General features: G+C 41.7%; 1 protein-coding gene across 1 annotated transcript in view; it reads right to left on the bottom strand.

Moving 5' to 3' along the window:
- The window catches only part of ELF2 (E74 like ETS transcription factor 2), a 36,125-nt gene extending 25,494 nt beyond the window's left edge, over window positions 1–10,631 (bottom strand). Inside the window, exons 1-3 of the mRNA XM_061442347.1 lie at window positions 10,477–10,631; window positions 3,376–3,571; window positions 2,213–2,378 (exon numbers count right to left, since the gene is read on the bottom strand). Of these exons, the coding sequence (XP_061298331.1) occupies window positions 2,213–2,378; window positions 3,376–3,447 (238 nt within the window). The 5' untranslated portion in view covers window positions 3,448–3,571; window positions 10,477–10,631. The remainder of the gene's footprint in view (window positions 1–2,212; window positions 2,379–3,375; window positions 3,572–10,476) is intronic.
- Between the last annotated feature and the right edge of the window lie 7,175 nt (window positions 10,632–17,806).

The raw sequence follows: 17,806 nt of genomic DNA, 5'->3' as shown, positions 1-17,806 counted from the left end.
AACAACTATTCATTTATCAAATGACGTGACTTTTTTTGTAGCAGCCAATTGACATTTGTAATTTAGCAGCGGTGGATTTTTCTTCTAAGACACGCTGAATTCAAACTGTTGCACCTATCTAAATCAGGATCATTAGCATAATAAAGGTATGTACTTGAGAAAATCAACATCTTAAAAATGCTCTTTAGATAAACATTATTATACCTTGATCACCGGTTCCTGCCTCAGCCTGCTTTCTCATTACCATTTACTACGGTGCCTCTTTATCATCTTTCCAACACCAAACTGCTTCCTACCGGCAGCCCGGTATCTCTTCCATTGCCCATTTTACCTCTCTATATTAGCAGTTAATTCAATAAGACTCTTGGGTGTACCAAAACATCAGTCAAAACACATGTCCCACACGACTACCTCCCTTAGAACAGTCTAAACCAAACACTTCTTTCATCAACATTAGATACAAGCTCTGTGCAAGAAGCATTACTTGCTGTCATATTATAATAACACCATGAAAACTGCACTGGATTAATGGTTTATATACTATACAAGTAACAATGAAAAGTCAGAGTATGGGAACAGGTGCACAAGGAGAGATTACCTCTTCCTAAAGACCTTTTGAAATTGCAAGTGATACTATTCATTAACAGTTTATAAAAACTCGAAGATTTTTAAATAGAAGTTTAATTTTTAAGACCCAGCTTCTTGGGAAAAATCACCCTCACTTCTCACCTTAAGTTTAAAAGGTCTTATTACCATAGTCATATAATAATTTTTTAAAAATCTCCTAGTTTATCTTTACTTGAATTTGTTGAACTTGTAATTAGCATATTTAATTCAAAATACCTTTGAGTAAACTAAGTAGTCTCCAAAAAACTGAACCATCCATTCACACACATCTTCTGAAGTTGATGCATGTGACTTTTTGATGCAGTGCTGCATGAGATGAGCATCCAGATTCAGAAAGATGTATGAAAAACTGCATCCACTGTTTACAGAGAAATCTGCACTGAAACCTACCTAATCTGATGGGAATGCACATATATTTACTGGGCTGCCAAGAGTCTCTCAGCTTTGTTGTACTTGCCTAATTCCAACTCTAAATCAAGCAGCTCAAGGATAGAAACATATGCTAACCATTTTCTAGTCAAGTGGTCTCATCAGTTCAGTACAGAGTGCTCAAGAAGACCTGCTCCTCCTTTGGTTGCAGTTGTATGCATTCCCTACCCCAGCACTCATCAGGCCCTTGTCTGAGCCATGTCAACATGCTCAACCAGCAAAAAGATAATCGAGCAAAAATACACAACAGTTAAGGGTTTCCGTGCTATTTTTTCTTGCAAAAGTAGCATACTGAAATGGCTAAAAAACGTTCAACGAATATAAGAAGTAGCACAAGAAAGCAACAGGGAGGGACAACAGCACAGCAGCAGCAGGGCAGTCAGGTATAATTAGGCTCCCATAGGAGCATAACTTTTGTTTCTTCACACAGTTTAAACAGACTTTGGTCACCCTCAAAGTTCAAAGCTCCTGAACATGTTCTTTGAACAGAGGTGTACAGAAAGAGCCATGCTTATCATCACACAGGTCAGCTGCTTTAATGCCAAAGCTCTCCTCCTTTCTCCATTCGTAACTTGTTATTTTACAATATCGATGGGTTAATTTTCAATCTATTAGGCTTTTTTTCCCCATAAAAGGACAGTCCAACTTCATCCTCCCCAGCCATGTACTCCTGCCGCTAAACCAGCAGTAAAGTCACTCTTGGACCAAAAAGGCACGATAGCAAAGGACAGAGTTTGTGAGAAGGAGAGCATTTGGAAGATAGGGTAGAACCACACAATCCATAACGTCAACTTCCCTGCAGCTATTTGGCTCAGATGCATTGTAAAACTAAACTCTAATCAGCTTCATGGCTTAGCTGACTTTTTTAAAAACTCAAAGTTTAGTTGTCTAGATAGTTCCCTGTGTAAGTAAGTAACAAAAAAAAAAAACCTGCCCATAAGGGTACATGGTGTTACAATGTCACCTGAATTTAGGGTGACATTTTTACCTGCCAAGCCCTAATCCAGTCACCACTGATGCTACAGAAAAAACTAAGCTTAGAGGGAAGAGATGTGAACCCAGGTCAGGATCTCATCCTGTGGGTAAACACAAAGTCACAATCCTCAGGAGCCTCTAAAAGTACAAAAATCTCATGGGTGAAAAAAATTAAATCTACCTGTTTCCACAGTTTCACTCTCAACTTCTTGTTCCTCTGCTACATCTTGCATCAGGTAAGTCTCGTCATCATAAACCAGGACCTGTGCAGCATATCCCTGTTCTAGTCTCGCACTAGGAACTGGCTCCACAATCACTGCTGGGAATTCAGAGACTGGCTCATTTTCCTATAGAAAGAGGGGAAAAATAAAATAAAATTAAAAAAAAAAAGAAAACAAGGAAAAAAACCGTGCTCTAGATATTGAACTGCTGAGTTGAACTCTACATCAGTATTTTCCTCTTATCCTCTTACATATTTCATGGAATACTGATAATAAAGATTTTTAAAGGAAATTGTCTTCTACAGCAAGACATTTAAAAAAGAAAACAAAATCAAACCAATAAAAAGACAGCTTATCATCCTCCAAAGGGATCTTCCTCAATCTCAAAGATATTTGCCTGGCTTAACACACGTAAAATTTAAAGCATCAGATGGCTTCAAGATATGGGAAAAAAGCAAGTTTTATAATTAAGACATCCAGCTGTGGAAGTGTTCCTTGTCCCTCAGCTCCATGAAATTTAATCAAGCCTTTGCATATGTTCTGCAACATACCTACATCTGATCGGTACCTTATGAACGCTCATGTTCTGGATTAAGTACGTAAGCTATCAAAAAAGAACTGTCTACTTCAAAGCCCATACGCCTATATCTACTTATTTAAGGACCAAAACATCTGTAACAGCATATTTAATCTGTTACAGTGTTGCAGAACTGGAGCCCTGTCAGATTCAATTTACTACAAGCTACAGGAGAGTAGAACATATTTATTATTTGTTTATAAGAATGCAAAATATGAGCAAATACATCACATTGGCTAACTCTGAAAAAGGTCCTTCTGTTGTTCTGCTCCTCCTGTTCTACACCTCAAGACACATTCAAGATCTTTAAAGAGATAATTTTGTCAACCTATTCTACAGGTGTATAGCAGACTTCAAAACTTACTGCTCCCACTTCTCTGTGAAAATAAAAGATATACAAAATATGGGCTGCTGTCTTCCTCCTTATACAACAATCTGTAATCCATTTCACTTGTTTTCACAGCAAGTTTAAGGTGAATTTTTCTTTCACATTAAGATCAAAGTTGTGAAGTTTGCTAGTAAATAAATAATATTTGTTTTCCTAACCTCTTGATTTTTTATTTCATTGCTGTCAAACTCCAGACCCGGGTCTCCCGTGTCAATCACTGCTGATGTCATGGTGCATCCCCTGAAGATGCTTTGAGAGTTGTTATCTATCTCGAAGACAGTAATGCTGACAGCCTGCAGTTATCAAAGGCTTAAATTCACAATCCACTTCTGTTGAAGAGCGAGGCAGAGGTGTCTGAAACACAAAATGATTTGAAGTTAGTAGCACAGGTTATATTCAAAAGCCTTCCAACATTTATGAAACCTATTGCATGCTACATCTCAACATCAAAAGAGGGCATCACTGAACACAACAGATGTGACAATGTGCTGAGTGAGTAGTGCCATACAACACAAGTTTCACACTGACTTTTAATACTAAGATAAGATAATTTCAGTTTGGTTCTTTGCCATTTGCTAAATTGCATGCAATTTTAAAAACAAGTAATAGGTATTACTTTGGCCCTCCATGGCCAAAATCATTAATTTCTCACTGAGGTCAAATATCAACTCATTTTGAGACATACATACATTTTGAGTTAGTGCAGCTTTTCTAAAGTTACTGTTTTCCTTTTAAATTCAGAGATGGATTTTTTTTGTTTTACTAGTTTCATAGTAATTCCATAAAGCTACAGTCTCCTAAGTTTCATAACTAGTTTTATGCAGCTTTCAAACTACTGCTTTTTTAAAGTAATGCATACATAATACACATCTCACAAACACATGTCTGATTTCTAATCTAGAGTTTTATTTGAAAAATAAGAAGTATTGTATTTTATTTTTTTCCCTGTAGAAAAAATTCTTACGCATCCAAAAGGAGTTGTTCCATATCATAATGCTTCAATTTGGGTATGCCATGGACTCACTGAACTTACAAAGACATATAACCTCCATCTTTGTGAATTTCTTTAAAACTAGCTTAACAGCAGTGCTTTGTTTCTAAACAACTGCTATTTATTTATTCTGAATAAGTATTATTACTCATATCCTGTCTTTGGAAGAGACAAATAATGTGTCTTCATAAACCTTGGGCCGTGAGGAGCAGTTTACTACTTCAAGATGTAAACTAAGAAGTTTGGCTTCTTACAACAGAAAGCACATATTCCACATGAGACATAAAAACCCAGTCTGTTATCAATTACCCTTGTGAGTAACTCCACTGAGATCAATGCTGTATAACAGAAGCCAGAATTTAGGCCCTCACTTTTAGTAAAACTTATCCATTTCTAAAGCTAGCAGAAGCACCAAGATCTGCAAGAAAACAGGTTCTTCCATATAATGAAGAAAGAAAAAATATAATTAATACTCCAATGGGTAAACTCAAAAGCCTGCTTCCAATAGCACACAGCCAGCTTAAACTAAATTATCCTTGCACATACAGGGAAAAGCTCGCTCAGATTCATGCACAGTAACTGGGTTTCCTATGGGCATGGAAATCTTTCCAGACACAATAGTTTAGGTGTACTAGTAGAACTGATAATTACTGATCTCCCCAACTGGATGTCAACTAAGCAAGAAAGTAAAAAAAAAATAAAAATCAAAAACACAACTATGCAAAAACTGTTTAAAAGCTTTAGTTCATCAAAGGTATTGAGGATCCTCCAGCACACCATAAAAATATGCTCAGAAAGGCACCAATTCCGTTGCCATATCAACTTAGCACAAAAAGCCAGTAGCCGTCTAGCTACTGTGGATGGCAGGTTACTACAAAAATAAACAAAACAGCTGTTATACTAGCAGCAGAATAATCACAAGATATATTTTATCGTTCCTCTTGGAATATACACCATTTAGAAGAAAAAGAATAAGGCATTTTTTGCTTATATAGGCAGTCAACTTGACATGAGAAAGTATGATTCAAACCTAAAAATACCTTATTTGTAACAGCGCACACACCAAAAAAAAACCACAACACCACCAGCGTAATACTTTATCTTCCATTGTTTCATTTGTAAAGCCAGCACCACTTTTTGATTATCAGTATTCTCCTTGATGAAAAAGAAAGCAAACTCCTCCTTCACTCCCCACACAAGTCTCAAGCCAGAAAGCCTTTAGCAAGCATTCCTGGAGCCTCATACACATGTCCCCCTCCAGGTTTTTAACTCAAAAAGCTAGCCCTTACCTGCCTTTCAATTACCACATTATTTCAGAAGTCTTAACATTCACAACTATGCAAAATTAAATGGAAAAAAAACAAAACAAAACAAAAAATACTTTTACTGTAAAAAGACTTTTTTCCTTTTCTACAGTTTTCTACCTACATCCACATGAGAAATCCTGCCAAGCAATCATAACCTAAAAGAGAAGTCCAAGGAATGGAAATTACATTTTAATTTGGAAGTATAGCTTCCAAGCATTTTCAAACATCAGCATTATTCCTGCAATTCAGACTTGCATCTATGTATAAAGAAAACACAGCACTTCATGTAGTACCTTTGCATAGCTTAAGCATGTCACAAAGCTAATTTAGTTCTCACACAGTATATTAACGCAAATAAACAATCATAAACAAGACCACATCTACTGTATATTCGTATTTTATCTACTATAATCCCACACAGGTGGCTAAACAGCTGCCAAACTGTAGCAACTGAAAACACTTAATACCGTGTACTAGATCAGGTCATGTCAAAACCCCACTATTTCTGTCTCCTAGGTTACAAGAGGTTTAGATGACCCTTGCACTGATTTCTCTCTACATAAATTGCCAATTACCTACAGAAGTGAAGACAGAGCAATGCAGGAACGTAAATTATAATCCGCATTTATCAGTTCCAGCAGAAATTCATAGTAAGAACCTTACATGGGAGAATACACAGAAGAATCAGAGAGATGTTAAACCTTAGCATTCATTAAAAGGACAGTGTCTTTAGACTGAATGCACAGAACAGACAAGGCAAGGAATAAATTACTGGCCCAGAGCTGTTATACAACATGATTTGAACTTCATACTAAGAGTCACGCTATTCAGCAACCTCTTCAAAAACCTGACAGGGTGGGGAAAAAGGCAAGCCCCCTGGCAAGCACGTGGGATGTTAAAAGGGTTTCAGTCAGGTCTGGTTTACAAGTTCTAAGTTAAAGCAAACACCCAAACACACCCCACACACCTAAATGCACATCAGATTCCTGCAGACTCCTTTTAAAACGAACCAGCTAAGCGTTCGCCCTCTTCCTTCTTCCTAAGCAGTATGGCCTTGTGGAATCTTCACTTCTCCCTGAAGTTCCAGTAGGATACTGACTCTACTCCTCATCTTCTGCCCAGCAACTCATGACTAACTCAACTTCTGTAAAAACAAAAGACTGCCCAGCCACTTGCAGAAATCAGTTCTAAAATTCACATTTCCCAAGGCTGACTGAGACAAAACCACCAAAGATAATTAGATTCTTAAAGAAAGAGATGATTAAGACTTGTAAGAAGACCAGGTTATTAACAGTGATAAAATTAGCCAGCAGAAAAGCTGGTTCAAAGTGTGACTACTTCTGAAGTACAAAACAGCAGCAGAAAGATTTTAAAATAAAAAACCACACACACACCACAAACTGAATTCCCGGACAGGTGCTTGCAACAAAGCAAAATATGGGATGACATCAGAGGAAAAAAAACAAATCTGACATTTCCAAAAGACATGACCAAATCATTTTGTTAGAGATCTGACATCCATTCACAGAAAAAGCAGAGAGAAACTAGTTCTGAAACATTTGGAACATCCCTTACAACAGGGACATCAGCTTTGTTTCATCATCCTTTATTTTTATACATATGTCATAGGAAAAGAAAAGTAAGTCCAAGTGCTCCCACCCTCAAGAAAGAGAAAAAAACAAAACCAAAGATCTGAGTCTTGAAGTCACATTCTTTGCCTCAACAGCAAGAGGTTTCTAACTGTTTACCACTACGAAAAACACAAGACCCAAAATTTTAATCATTTTCCTTGGTCAAGACAACCGATTACAGCATGTACATCTTCAGAGGCTAGAGAGCACTTGCCATAAAGACTGCAAAATACCAAACAGTTTACTCACATATTTAATAGCACATTTGCACAGCCTACATTACATATCCAAGCGTCTGCCTACAATAGATCCATGCAGTTCTCGTGTTTTCAGCAGCTACCAGAGAAGCTTAAAACACTAATCACAACTGTGACAAATTAATAGTAGTCCCACAAAAACCAGAATCTTAAGTCGATCCCCCTGTGCACAACCACGTGTCGAGTTAACAGAAAGGCAAACACGCAACTCAACAGAATTAAAAATAATAATAATTGAAAAAACAGCATGGAAAGGATGGCAGAATGTCAATTCAACTAGGCCAGGCTCAGAGTGAAGCTATTCAAGACCGGCTTCATAACAAAACTCTAAATAGAAATCTGCAAACAGTTTTAAATTATAAAACAAGCAAACAAACAAACAAACAAACAAAATCAATGCTTGAAAAAAAGATGGACACAACTCGTACACACAGAGGAAAACAAGACAAACATGCAGAAGCCTGGGCAGCAGTGACTAGAGGCAGCTGCTCCCGCAGCACTCAGAAGAAACGTAAGAGTACTTGGAACAATGTCCCCCTTTTATTCCTCTGGCATCCCAAATCCTGAGAAGAGATTTATGCGGATACCTACACAGAAGCAACCACAAGGGCAGGACTGCAGCCAGCAGTAGCATCTCACACAATTTTTTTTTTCATAAAGGCCTTCCTTCAAAAAAAAAAAGTTAAAGAAGTTGGCTTGAAAATGAAATTAGTTATACAGAAATACAGGATCCCACTAGCTGTGACAAGGCTTCCTATGGGTACAAAGGTGGTCTTTCATAGGCAGCACCTCAAATACACATGTAAATGTCGCTATTGCTTTGATACACATAAACCATGGCACACACTATAAAAAACTGTGTCAACCAAAAGGTCTTTTTTATGTATTTTCCTAGATAATTTTTATGTCTCCAGCTAACTGATTCACATAGGTGTGCAGAAGAAATGGTGAATTAACTGCTTTTTTTTTTCGAAACTCAGAAAAGTCCAAAACATGGGGGAAAAAAAAGTTACCAAAAAAGCTAAGAAAGTAAAAAAAAAAAAAAAAATAAAAAAAAACAAAAACAAACAACAACTTGTAAATAGCTAAAGCACTGGGGGCTATACTCAAAAGGATGATACAAAGTATATCTTTGCATTCACAAGGTCACGGGAACAATCCATACAATTTACAGCACTTTATACGTTACATAAATCTCTAGAAGTTATAGCAAAGGAGATGAAAATGAAGAATCATCAAAGCAAGTAGTTCTGACCACATTATACTTCAGAATTTCCCATACAACAAGGCAATAACTTTATTGCTGAACACACATAAATTATTACATTGGATCAAATGAATGATGTACCAAATCCAGTAAGAACCTTGAGGAACTCCTTCCTTACATATTTAATTTGATAATCTGCCCATCCAGAGTTTGCTCAGAAACCTCAACAGCTAAAGCTGATGAGCCCCAAAACATAAGCTTATAATCACTTAAAAACTATTAACGTTCTGCACAAAGCTTTGTGGCTCCAGCAGGCTTCTCCTGGACCTTCCTGTATTTCATCCTATTAGCAGGCTCTCTTCCCACTGCTCTCTATTTAAAGATCCTTCAAACCTTCTCTTCCTTCTGACAGGACTCACACACTTTGTACCCTCACTTTATGCCAGCATTTCTCTTTCCATCGGCTCGGTTGTAGGTCCTTAACATCCATTTCCACTCCCCCACAAGCCAGAGTAGGGAGCAATTATGCATCGTTTTACATAATAAAAGAGCAGAGAGGACGAAATTAAATGGTGAGGATGGGGGTTTAAATAAAAAAACAAAACCAAAAAATCACAGCACACACATGCAGATAAAAGGAAGCAGCACACACAAGCTATGTAATTCCTTTTCATAGGATATTCTAGATGGCAAAGGAGTAAGTTTTAAGGTAGACAGCTTTATGGAAGCAAAGCTCCTGAAGGGCTTACACAACTATAAACACAAAGATGCACATAGAGTCTGAAGCTTAGGGACCTTCTGAACCAGGTATTACTGAAACCTGAAAGATGCAAAGAGTATGTCACTGAAGGGACTACAGAAAAGAACTATCCTGCTCCCAGAATCCTCCTCACAAACTAACTAGTTTTAACCTGGCAGCCTGGAAGGTTTAGCCGCCTTTGCTGGAGAAGTTAAATGGTTAAAAAGCTCACAAGGACCATGACAGTGACCAGCCATAAGGGAGGGAACACGCAGAACGAAGAACTGAATTATTTAAGTGGGGGAAAAAAAATAAACAACCACTGTGAGAGAACACATCCCAAAAGGCAACAGATAAGCATGAACAGCTGAGCTGAGCTGACCGATACCACGTTTTACAGGCGCGGCGAGGTGTAATTAGGAATACGCCGGACTTGAGCTCTTTGGTCAGGGCGCAGCCGGAGCAGTGACCGCGGGGCGTGTGGTGGCCGGGCGGGAGGCGGCAGGCCCGGCAGGGCTCCCCCGCCGCCAGCACGCATGACAGCAGCTGGCCAGCACTCCCGGGCTGCCATGTTCTCCCGACGCCCTGTGTAAACAAGGCGCTGCCCCCGCCGCGCTGCCCCGGCCACCGCCCCGCTCCCGCTCTCGCCGCGGCAGGGGCAGCGTGGCCCAGCGTGGTCCGGCGCGGCAGGCCGCGGCCGCCTCGGGACTCTGTTTACGCTGACAGCCGCCAGGAACCACCCGCCGCCCCCAGCGCCCCCTCAGCCGGCGGGGCAGGGTGCGGACACCCGCGGGCCGGCCGGGGGAGAGGTGATGAGGGGCGGCCCCGGCCCCACGGTCGCTCCGCCGCGCCCAGCTCCGCTTCCCACGCGAAACCGAAAGTGCAGCTGAGGAAGAAGAGGAGGGAAGCTGCGGCCGGAGCAACCCCCGACCCCGCCACGCCGAGCCCGCCCGACACAGCTCGGCGACAGCCCCCGAAACGGGACAAGCCGATCCCGCGGCCCCCTCCCGGGGCGGCCGCCCGCTCGCTCCCTCTTTGCCTCCCTCCCTCGCTCTCTCCCTCCCAGGGCCGCCTGTCAGCGCCCATCTCGCCCGCCGCTGAGGCAGGAGCCGGTGCCGCACCCTTACCGTGCCCGTGCGCCCGGAGGCCGCGTCCGTAGCCGGTCCGGTCCGGGAGCAGACGGCGGTGGGTACCGCCGCGCAGGGGCAGAGCCGGGGCCGGGGCCACCCCGCTGCTGGAGGGGCGGGCGCAGCGGCGCAACCTGCCCGGCCCCGGCCCCCCCCCCTCCGCGCAGAGCCGAGCCGAGCCACGGCCTCTGCACATGCTCAAGCCGCTCGGCGCGCGGGGGCGCTGTGGGCATGCGCGGCCTCTGCGCGCCTGCGCAGGGGCCCGCGGAGGGGCGCTTGGCTGGTCAGGGCGAGAGGCTGCCGCGAGGGAGAGGCCGTTGGCGCGGCGGTGGGATGTGCCTCACGGCCGCCTGGCCCCAGGGATGGTTCGGGCCTTCGTGTTCAGAGCTGACGGGAGCCGCAGTCGGTAGGGTTGGAAGGGACCTCTGAAGAGCATCCAGGCAGGGCCACCTGAAGCAGGTTACACAGGAGCATGTCCAGGCACGTTATGAATGTCTCCAGAAAGGGAGACTCCACGACCCCCCTAGGCAGCCTCTTCCAATGCTCTGGCACCCTCAGCTTAAAGAAGTTTTTCCTCATGTTGAGATGAAACTTCTGGTGTTTTAGTTGATGGTCATTGCTCCTCATCCTATTGCTGGGCACCACTGAAGAGAGTTTCAGCACCATCCTCCTGGCACCCGCCTTTGAGATATTTATGTGTTAATGAGATCCCTTCCCAGCCTGCTCTTTAGACGAAACAGGCCCAGCTCCTGCAGCCTCTCCTCATATGACCCCTGATCATCCTTGTGGCCCTCTGCTGGACCCTTTCCAGTATCTCCTTCTCTTACCTTCTACTGAGTACACAGTACTCCAAATGTGGCCTCACCAGGGTTGAGCAGGAGGGGATCACCTCTGGCAACCTGTTGGCCACACTCCCCCCGATGCACTCCAGGATAGTCTCCCCTCCTGACACTGTTGGCTCATAACCAATTTATCATCCACCAACACCCTTAAGTCCTTCTCAGCTGAGCTGCTCTCTTGCAGGTCAGCCCCAGCCTGTACTGGTACTTGGGGTTCTTCCTCCCCAGGTACAGGACCCTATGCTTGTGCTTGTTGAACCTCATTAGGTTTCTCTCAGCCAAATTCTCCAGCCTATCAAGGTCCTGCTGAATGGCAGCTCAGCCTTAATGTGTATCAGTCATTTCCCTCAGCTCTGTATTACCAGCACGCTTGCTGAGGGTACGCACCAGCCCTTCTTCCAGGTCATTGATAAACGTTGATGTACAGGATGTAGAAAGCAAAGATAAGGGAAATCCCACAGCAGACAGGGTCTTGGTAACCCTCGGCTCGGCTTTGTAAGGGGCAAACAGGTGCCTGCTTTCAAAAATCCCTCCCAATGACTATATCCAGCCCTAGAGGTGTAATTAGTTTCTAGCACTTGATTTTGGTAGGTAGGTGAATGAGCTGTCCGTGCATATGAGCAGCTGTAGAGCCCCAGGCATACAAGCCTGAGTCAGCCAGTGACTTGTAGGAGCAGTGCTGGAACATAAGCGTCAAGGTTTCTTGAATCAGCCATCTCTGCTGGAGCACATCAGTTTTGAAATTAGCCAAATTCGTAATGCAGCATCCATTACTTCCTTGTCAATATGGGATACATTGTCAGAGTCCGATCAAGAACTGAGCACATGCTGAGGCTGTCTTGATCTAACCCGATCTGAGAAACCTCTCTCAGAAATGATCTTCTTTACAAATACTGGGATTTAACAATTCTACCCTTCCTTGCATTTCACAGAAATATACAGAAGAGCCTTAGCTGAATAGGAGGCATTTCATGTTAATTATAGACGAGAAAAAAAAAACCAAACCCACCACATTGCCAAGGAGACTTTCAACATTGCAAAGCCACTTGCTCTGAAGGAAAACTTAAGACTGAAGGTTTTCTGTTCAAACTGATTTGGGCCCCCTTGTGCCTGTACACTGTAAAACTCTGACATTCTTTTTAGCAGGAGCCCTCTCGGCACTGAGCAGCAGGTACAGTCACAAACACACTTCACCTTCATCAGTGTGCAAAAGCTCATCTCTGCTACATTTCTAAACCAAAAATGTCTTTTTTTTTCTTTTTTAAACGAAATTTTAATAGATTTTATATTGTGCTTATAGAATCATAGAGCAGCATGCCACTTTTGCTGTGAAGTGTTCCAACATCACTAAATTAAGCTATATTTTACCCTAAGGAAACAAGCTTTATTGAGACCTAGCTAACTGTGTGTCCATCCATCTCTGCAATTCCTTTCCCTTCAACATTATTTGCCAATTACAGCTCAGTTTTATTAAAAGGTACAGATCTCAAAGTCCCTACAAGTTTCAAGAATACAAGTATTGGAGCAGAGGACACCAACACCAATATGTGTACCCACTAGAAAACAGTTATTTTTTTATGCTGACCCACAGCAGCCAGTTGATGTGTTGATAGGCATATAGCTGTGTACCAGCTAGGATTCTAGGATATTCATTGTCAGCCTGCTACGAGACATTACTAGCTGCTGCTTTACATACTACTGAAGCCATCTTGGCAATAAGGAAGGAAATTCCCAGTGGACTGTTTGGGATGGATATTTTCTTGTATGTATTTGTCCCAGAAGCAATCACTTCACTATCAGAACTCAAACATTTGAATGTTCTTGCTTTTATATAAGATGTTGTCTGTGACTCTACCCCACATTCATAGGAAAAGAAAGTATTTAAAGCACCCGTGTTTTAAATCCATGTCACTGCAAGGTGCTGATCAAACTACCAATTGATCCTAGTAAGCAAATTGGTACTCACACTTTGCAGGGGCGGGCATTCCATCTCCTGAAGCCATTCCTGCCTGTGGAGCAGGGAGGAGCACACCTCACCCAGACTGGTGATCAGGTTAACTTGGCATACACAAGCATGGCTCACCAGCTTTTGGAGTTATTTTTGCAGGGATATGGGACCTAATTTGAGGTCTATAGATCTGATGATTTGCATGTTTCTATTGCCAAGGATAAATACCAGATAAATAAAGGTTCCATCTGTGAAGAATTCCAGATCTGACAGCTTTAAGACGAAATTTCAGACTCCTTATTGCCCAAAAAAAAAGCAAATTTTCTGTGCTGTAAAGACACATGGCTAGTGTCAGCTTAACTCAAGCTTAAACTTCCTATCTACCCCTTGATTTTCTTCATGCTTTAGGCTACTAAAACATCTTATGTTATACAGCAAAATCCTTTAAATTGCACATCTAATCCTAATCTCTGAATTCATTCTATCTCCTTTATAGTTTCCCCTTAATGGCCTAAAATTTAGAATAAAATAAAAAAAAACCTCCACCAAAAAAAAACAAACACACCCCCTCCCTTCCTTAAAACTACAACACTGCTTTGCTTGTCAAGTAGGAAAGCACAAGAAGCTTCTGATCCTCAGCACTGCAGGGGCTGTAACGCCGCTAATTACATGGGGGTTGTGCAATTAAAGCAGGGGAGCAGTGCAGTGCTGAAACAAGCCCATTTCAGGCAGGATTTTACCCTTGAATAAATATGTGTTGCTTTTAAGAAAGAAGGAATTGCATAGATATAAAGGAGGAAAGTCCATAGCACTTTGTTGCTGTATGCTAGATATACTTTAAGATACAGCAATTGCAATATTTTAGAAGAAAGAATCAAAGTTAGGATAAGTGTGAAAGAGGACTTTACCTCATTTTCTCTCAAAAAAAAATACATACATGGTATATACATGACATGTTGATTTTCTTAGTTTAGACACAGCAGAAAACAGAATGCTCACAAGGAACCCTTCTGATACAGAAAAACCCTTTAGAAACATGGTTTGCGTGAAGTTTCTTACAGAGACCATCTAGTTTCTTTTTAACTGTTTTGCTTTAAAGAAAAATTGAAAAAAGAATTACCTCAAAGGTAGATTTATCTTTTCATAGCAAAATATTTCAGCATTGGAAGCTACTTTTCACTTAGTAACATCCAAGCTCTGCCAACAGTAAACATTCTCATGGGGACAGTGCCCAAGTGAGGATCTCAGAACTGGCATAGAAGACAAGGTTCTGCAAAGGTACGTGCTGAAAGCAAATGGACAGGGTGTGGAAATCAAACCACTAAGGTTTATTTTAACAACTTCAAACACTTCAGAGTCCTTCTGTCTTTGTTCATAACCAGGACTGAATACTTTGTGTTACCTCCTTCTACTGCTGATACTTGTAATAAGTTAGAAGGGTCAAGGCTGCAGTGATTTTGATTTTATGGAACTTCATTAATCAATTAAATGAAAACAAAGACATTCACACCCAGCCTTATTCTGTTTTCATTTGCAAGAGCCATTAAGCTTGCACAGTTACTCCAGGTCTGGCTCCTCTCATATTATAATAGCCTCAGCACCAAATACTTTGCATTGGAAATTAGTCACTTACTACAACAGTGGAATTAAAAGGATCTGCATGATTTGGACTTTCTCCAAACCACAATTAAACTTAAAAAAAAAAAGAAAAAAGAAAAAATCAAGTCAATTTTGTCCACAGAAAAAGCATACATTATTCATTTCTTCCTGTATTGTTCAGCTCCAGGTTTGTTTTGAGGATAGGGGATCCTTCTTCTGTTCTGGGTTTTTGTCATCAGGCTGCTTTTGATTTAGCGCCCTCTTCTGCTTGATAATGAGAGTGCATGTTGACCAGTGGTTAATTAGTCTCTGTTACCCCTCGCTGGGAAATAACATCTCCCAATAACTACTGAGAAAGAAAATAGCCTTATGCAGGAAGAAATAAGCTGGGGAGTGAAAAATAAAATCACATTATGGGAAGGCAGTCCATGAGTCTCCACACACATCAGTAATTTAATTACAGAGAGAGAAAGAGGAAATATGATGTTGATACATATTGCTGTCTCTCCTCTTCCACTTATTCTCTGTTTTCCCCTTTAACTTAATTAGCTTACATACTGCAGTCAATGCTGAACTAAGAGCACAGGCAGCAAAACTTCCCGAGATGAGGCATGGCAACTATAGCAATGTACAACATTTTCCTAGGGCACAAGCAGAGCTCATGCATGTATCTCTTGAAAGATCACTATGTCATGAAGGTTTAAAATAAGGAAAGTTATTTATCACTGAACATACAAGATTTTTATGTAGTTAAGAGGCACTGGATCTCCATGTGAAGCCGATACAAATAATTAACAGACCACATGAAGAAGATACTTCTGTTTCACAGAAGCTTCCCATTTGCTGTCAGGAGCTTTTGAATATCAGTCGCAAACAGCCCTTTAGAGCTTACTAAAGCCATCACTTGAGTTTGGTAAAATGCACAGATGAAGTGAAGAACATTTGTAGATAGCTAAACCACTAAGCAAATCATGCTGTTTCAACAACCTGTAATTCAAGCAAATGGCAGGAAAAACTCCAGCACAGAAACCTCCAGTTTTAGCCCTGCTTCCCATTCTAGTGACGCTGATGTTCTCCTGCAGCATCCCAAAGGAGCAAAGACCAGAATACAGGAGAATCCAGTTACAATGATGTCCAATGCCTGTTGCTCTAGAGTGAGCTTTATTTACATCATCCTGCACATCTTCCAACTTGTGCAGCAGATAAGCAGAGCAAGAGCAAAGCATACAACCAAGAAATACCTTTTTCAAGAGCAGAATTGTCTGTGTGATAAGGGGGACAGCACTCTGCAGAAATGAGCTAATCCATGGACAGCAAATCAAGCTACAATAGCTTTTGTGTCTTTTCACACAGAACATTTTCTGTCCCTCCTTATCTTCCCCTGTCCCATACACACCTCATGCCCTCTGAGCTATCCTCTTGCAATGCTCTGCTGGCTTAGTTTTTCACCCCCTAACCTGGCAGCAGCTGATTATGGACACCAAAGTGCTACTCAGCTGCACCACGCATGTGACAGGACAAGGGGGAATGGCTTTAAACTGAAAGAGGGTAGGTTTAGATTAGATATTAGGAAGAAATTCTTCCCTGTGAGGGTGGCGAGACACTGGCACAGGTTGCCCAGAGAAGCTGTGGCTGTCCCATCCCTGGCAGTGTTCAAGGCCAGGTTGGATGGAGCTTGGAGCAACCTGGTCTAGTGGAAGGTGTCCCTGCCCATGCCAGGGGGACGGAACTGAATGAGCTTTAAGATCCCTTCCAACCCAAACCATTCTCTGATTCTATATACATGCACTTGCTCATCTGCTGGCAAACAACAAATAAGTCACTGATCTCCTCAGTCATCACACAGATGGTAGGAACTTTGTCCCCTTCACATCTCTCTCTTAAAACAGAAGTTGAGGTTGGCTAGTTGGGTCAAAATTTTTGAGGGAGAGAGAGGAAAGGAGAAAGACCAACAGGTGGGAAAACAGCACAGCCTCAGTTCTTGGCGTGGTTTGGGTTCATTGGAATTGTGTGGGGTTCTGTGTTTTTTTTTATTCCTCAGAAATACAGATAAAAAATAACATCACATCATCAAAGCTTGCTGCACAGGGACAAGAAATCTTGGTTGAAGTATTTCTCAGATTCCCCAAATTTTGGGTACCAACTTGCAGTTTGAAATGATCTTTTTAAGCAATTGTCTTTTGAAAAAGGAAATTAAAATAAAAATTAAATTCTATATTGACATCAACGAGGCAAAGAGTAAAACTGAAATTGCTAGATGGACTCCATCTGTCTTCAGCATTTCAGCAAAATGAACTGCTGCTAGCAGCTTGCAGGCTGATATCCTTCACATGAACTAGCACTAGAGGGAGGTGAAATGCTTTGCTAATGGGTCTCATAGATACTTGCTGACCACAAAGGAGCAATTTCCAGTTTGTACAAATTCAGGAATCTCAAGTTTTACTCTGAGCTTTGAAATGTTTTGTCAAGAACAAACCTTTTGGCCCATCTCCTGTAGTCCTGCATTAGGTCTGCTCTCTGCTGTGGTTGTGTTCTCCTTAGTGAGCCAAAGCACCATTTTCTACAGTTCATCACAGCCTTTGGGTAGCAAGTCAAAAATTCAGTTTTCTGGAGGTGGGGCACAGAAAAATATTACTCTGTGTGGTAATTAGAGTCCATACTAGCATAACTGCTGAAAGTGATCAAGGACCACCTAAACCAGTCAGACAAAGAATTTCTGGTGAAGCAACAAGGCATCCTGCATGCGGTTAGTGGCTATTTTTCAGAGCAGCCCTCTGCAGATTGCAAAAGCTCTCTGTTGTTAATCTAGGATTTACATTTTTGAACTTGAAAGGGTGAAAAGCTCTGGAAAACACACCATAGGTTGTGCTTCAGTTCTTCAAACACCTCTCTTCCAAGGCTGATACGTTTTGCCACATACCAGAGCAGTTCCAGAGATAAAGTG

Source organism: Pezoporus flaviventris, unplaced genomic scaffold, assembly GCF_033815535.1.
Source record: "Pezoporus flaviventris isolate CSIRO_AGI_PZ_B2104156 unplaced genomic scaffold, CSIRO_AGI_Pfla_v1 ptg000002l, whole genome shotgun sequence".
In the NCBI taxonomy this organism is placed as follows: domain Eukaryota; kingdom Metazoa; phylum Chordata; class Aves; order Psittaciformes; family Psittacidae; genus Pezoporus; species Pezoporus flaviventris.
This window is presented reverse-complemented; position numbering and strand designations above follow the sequence as displayed.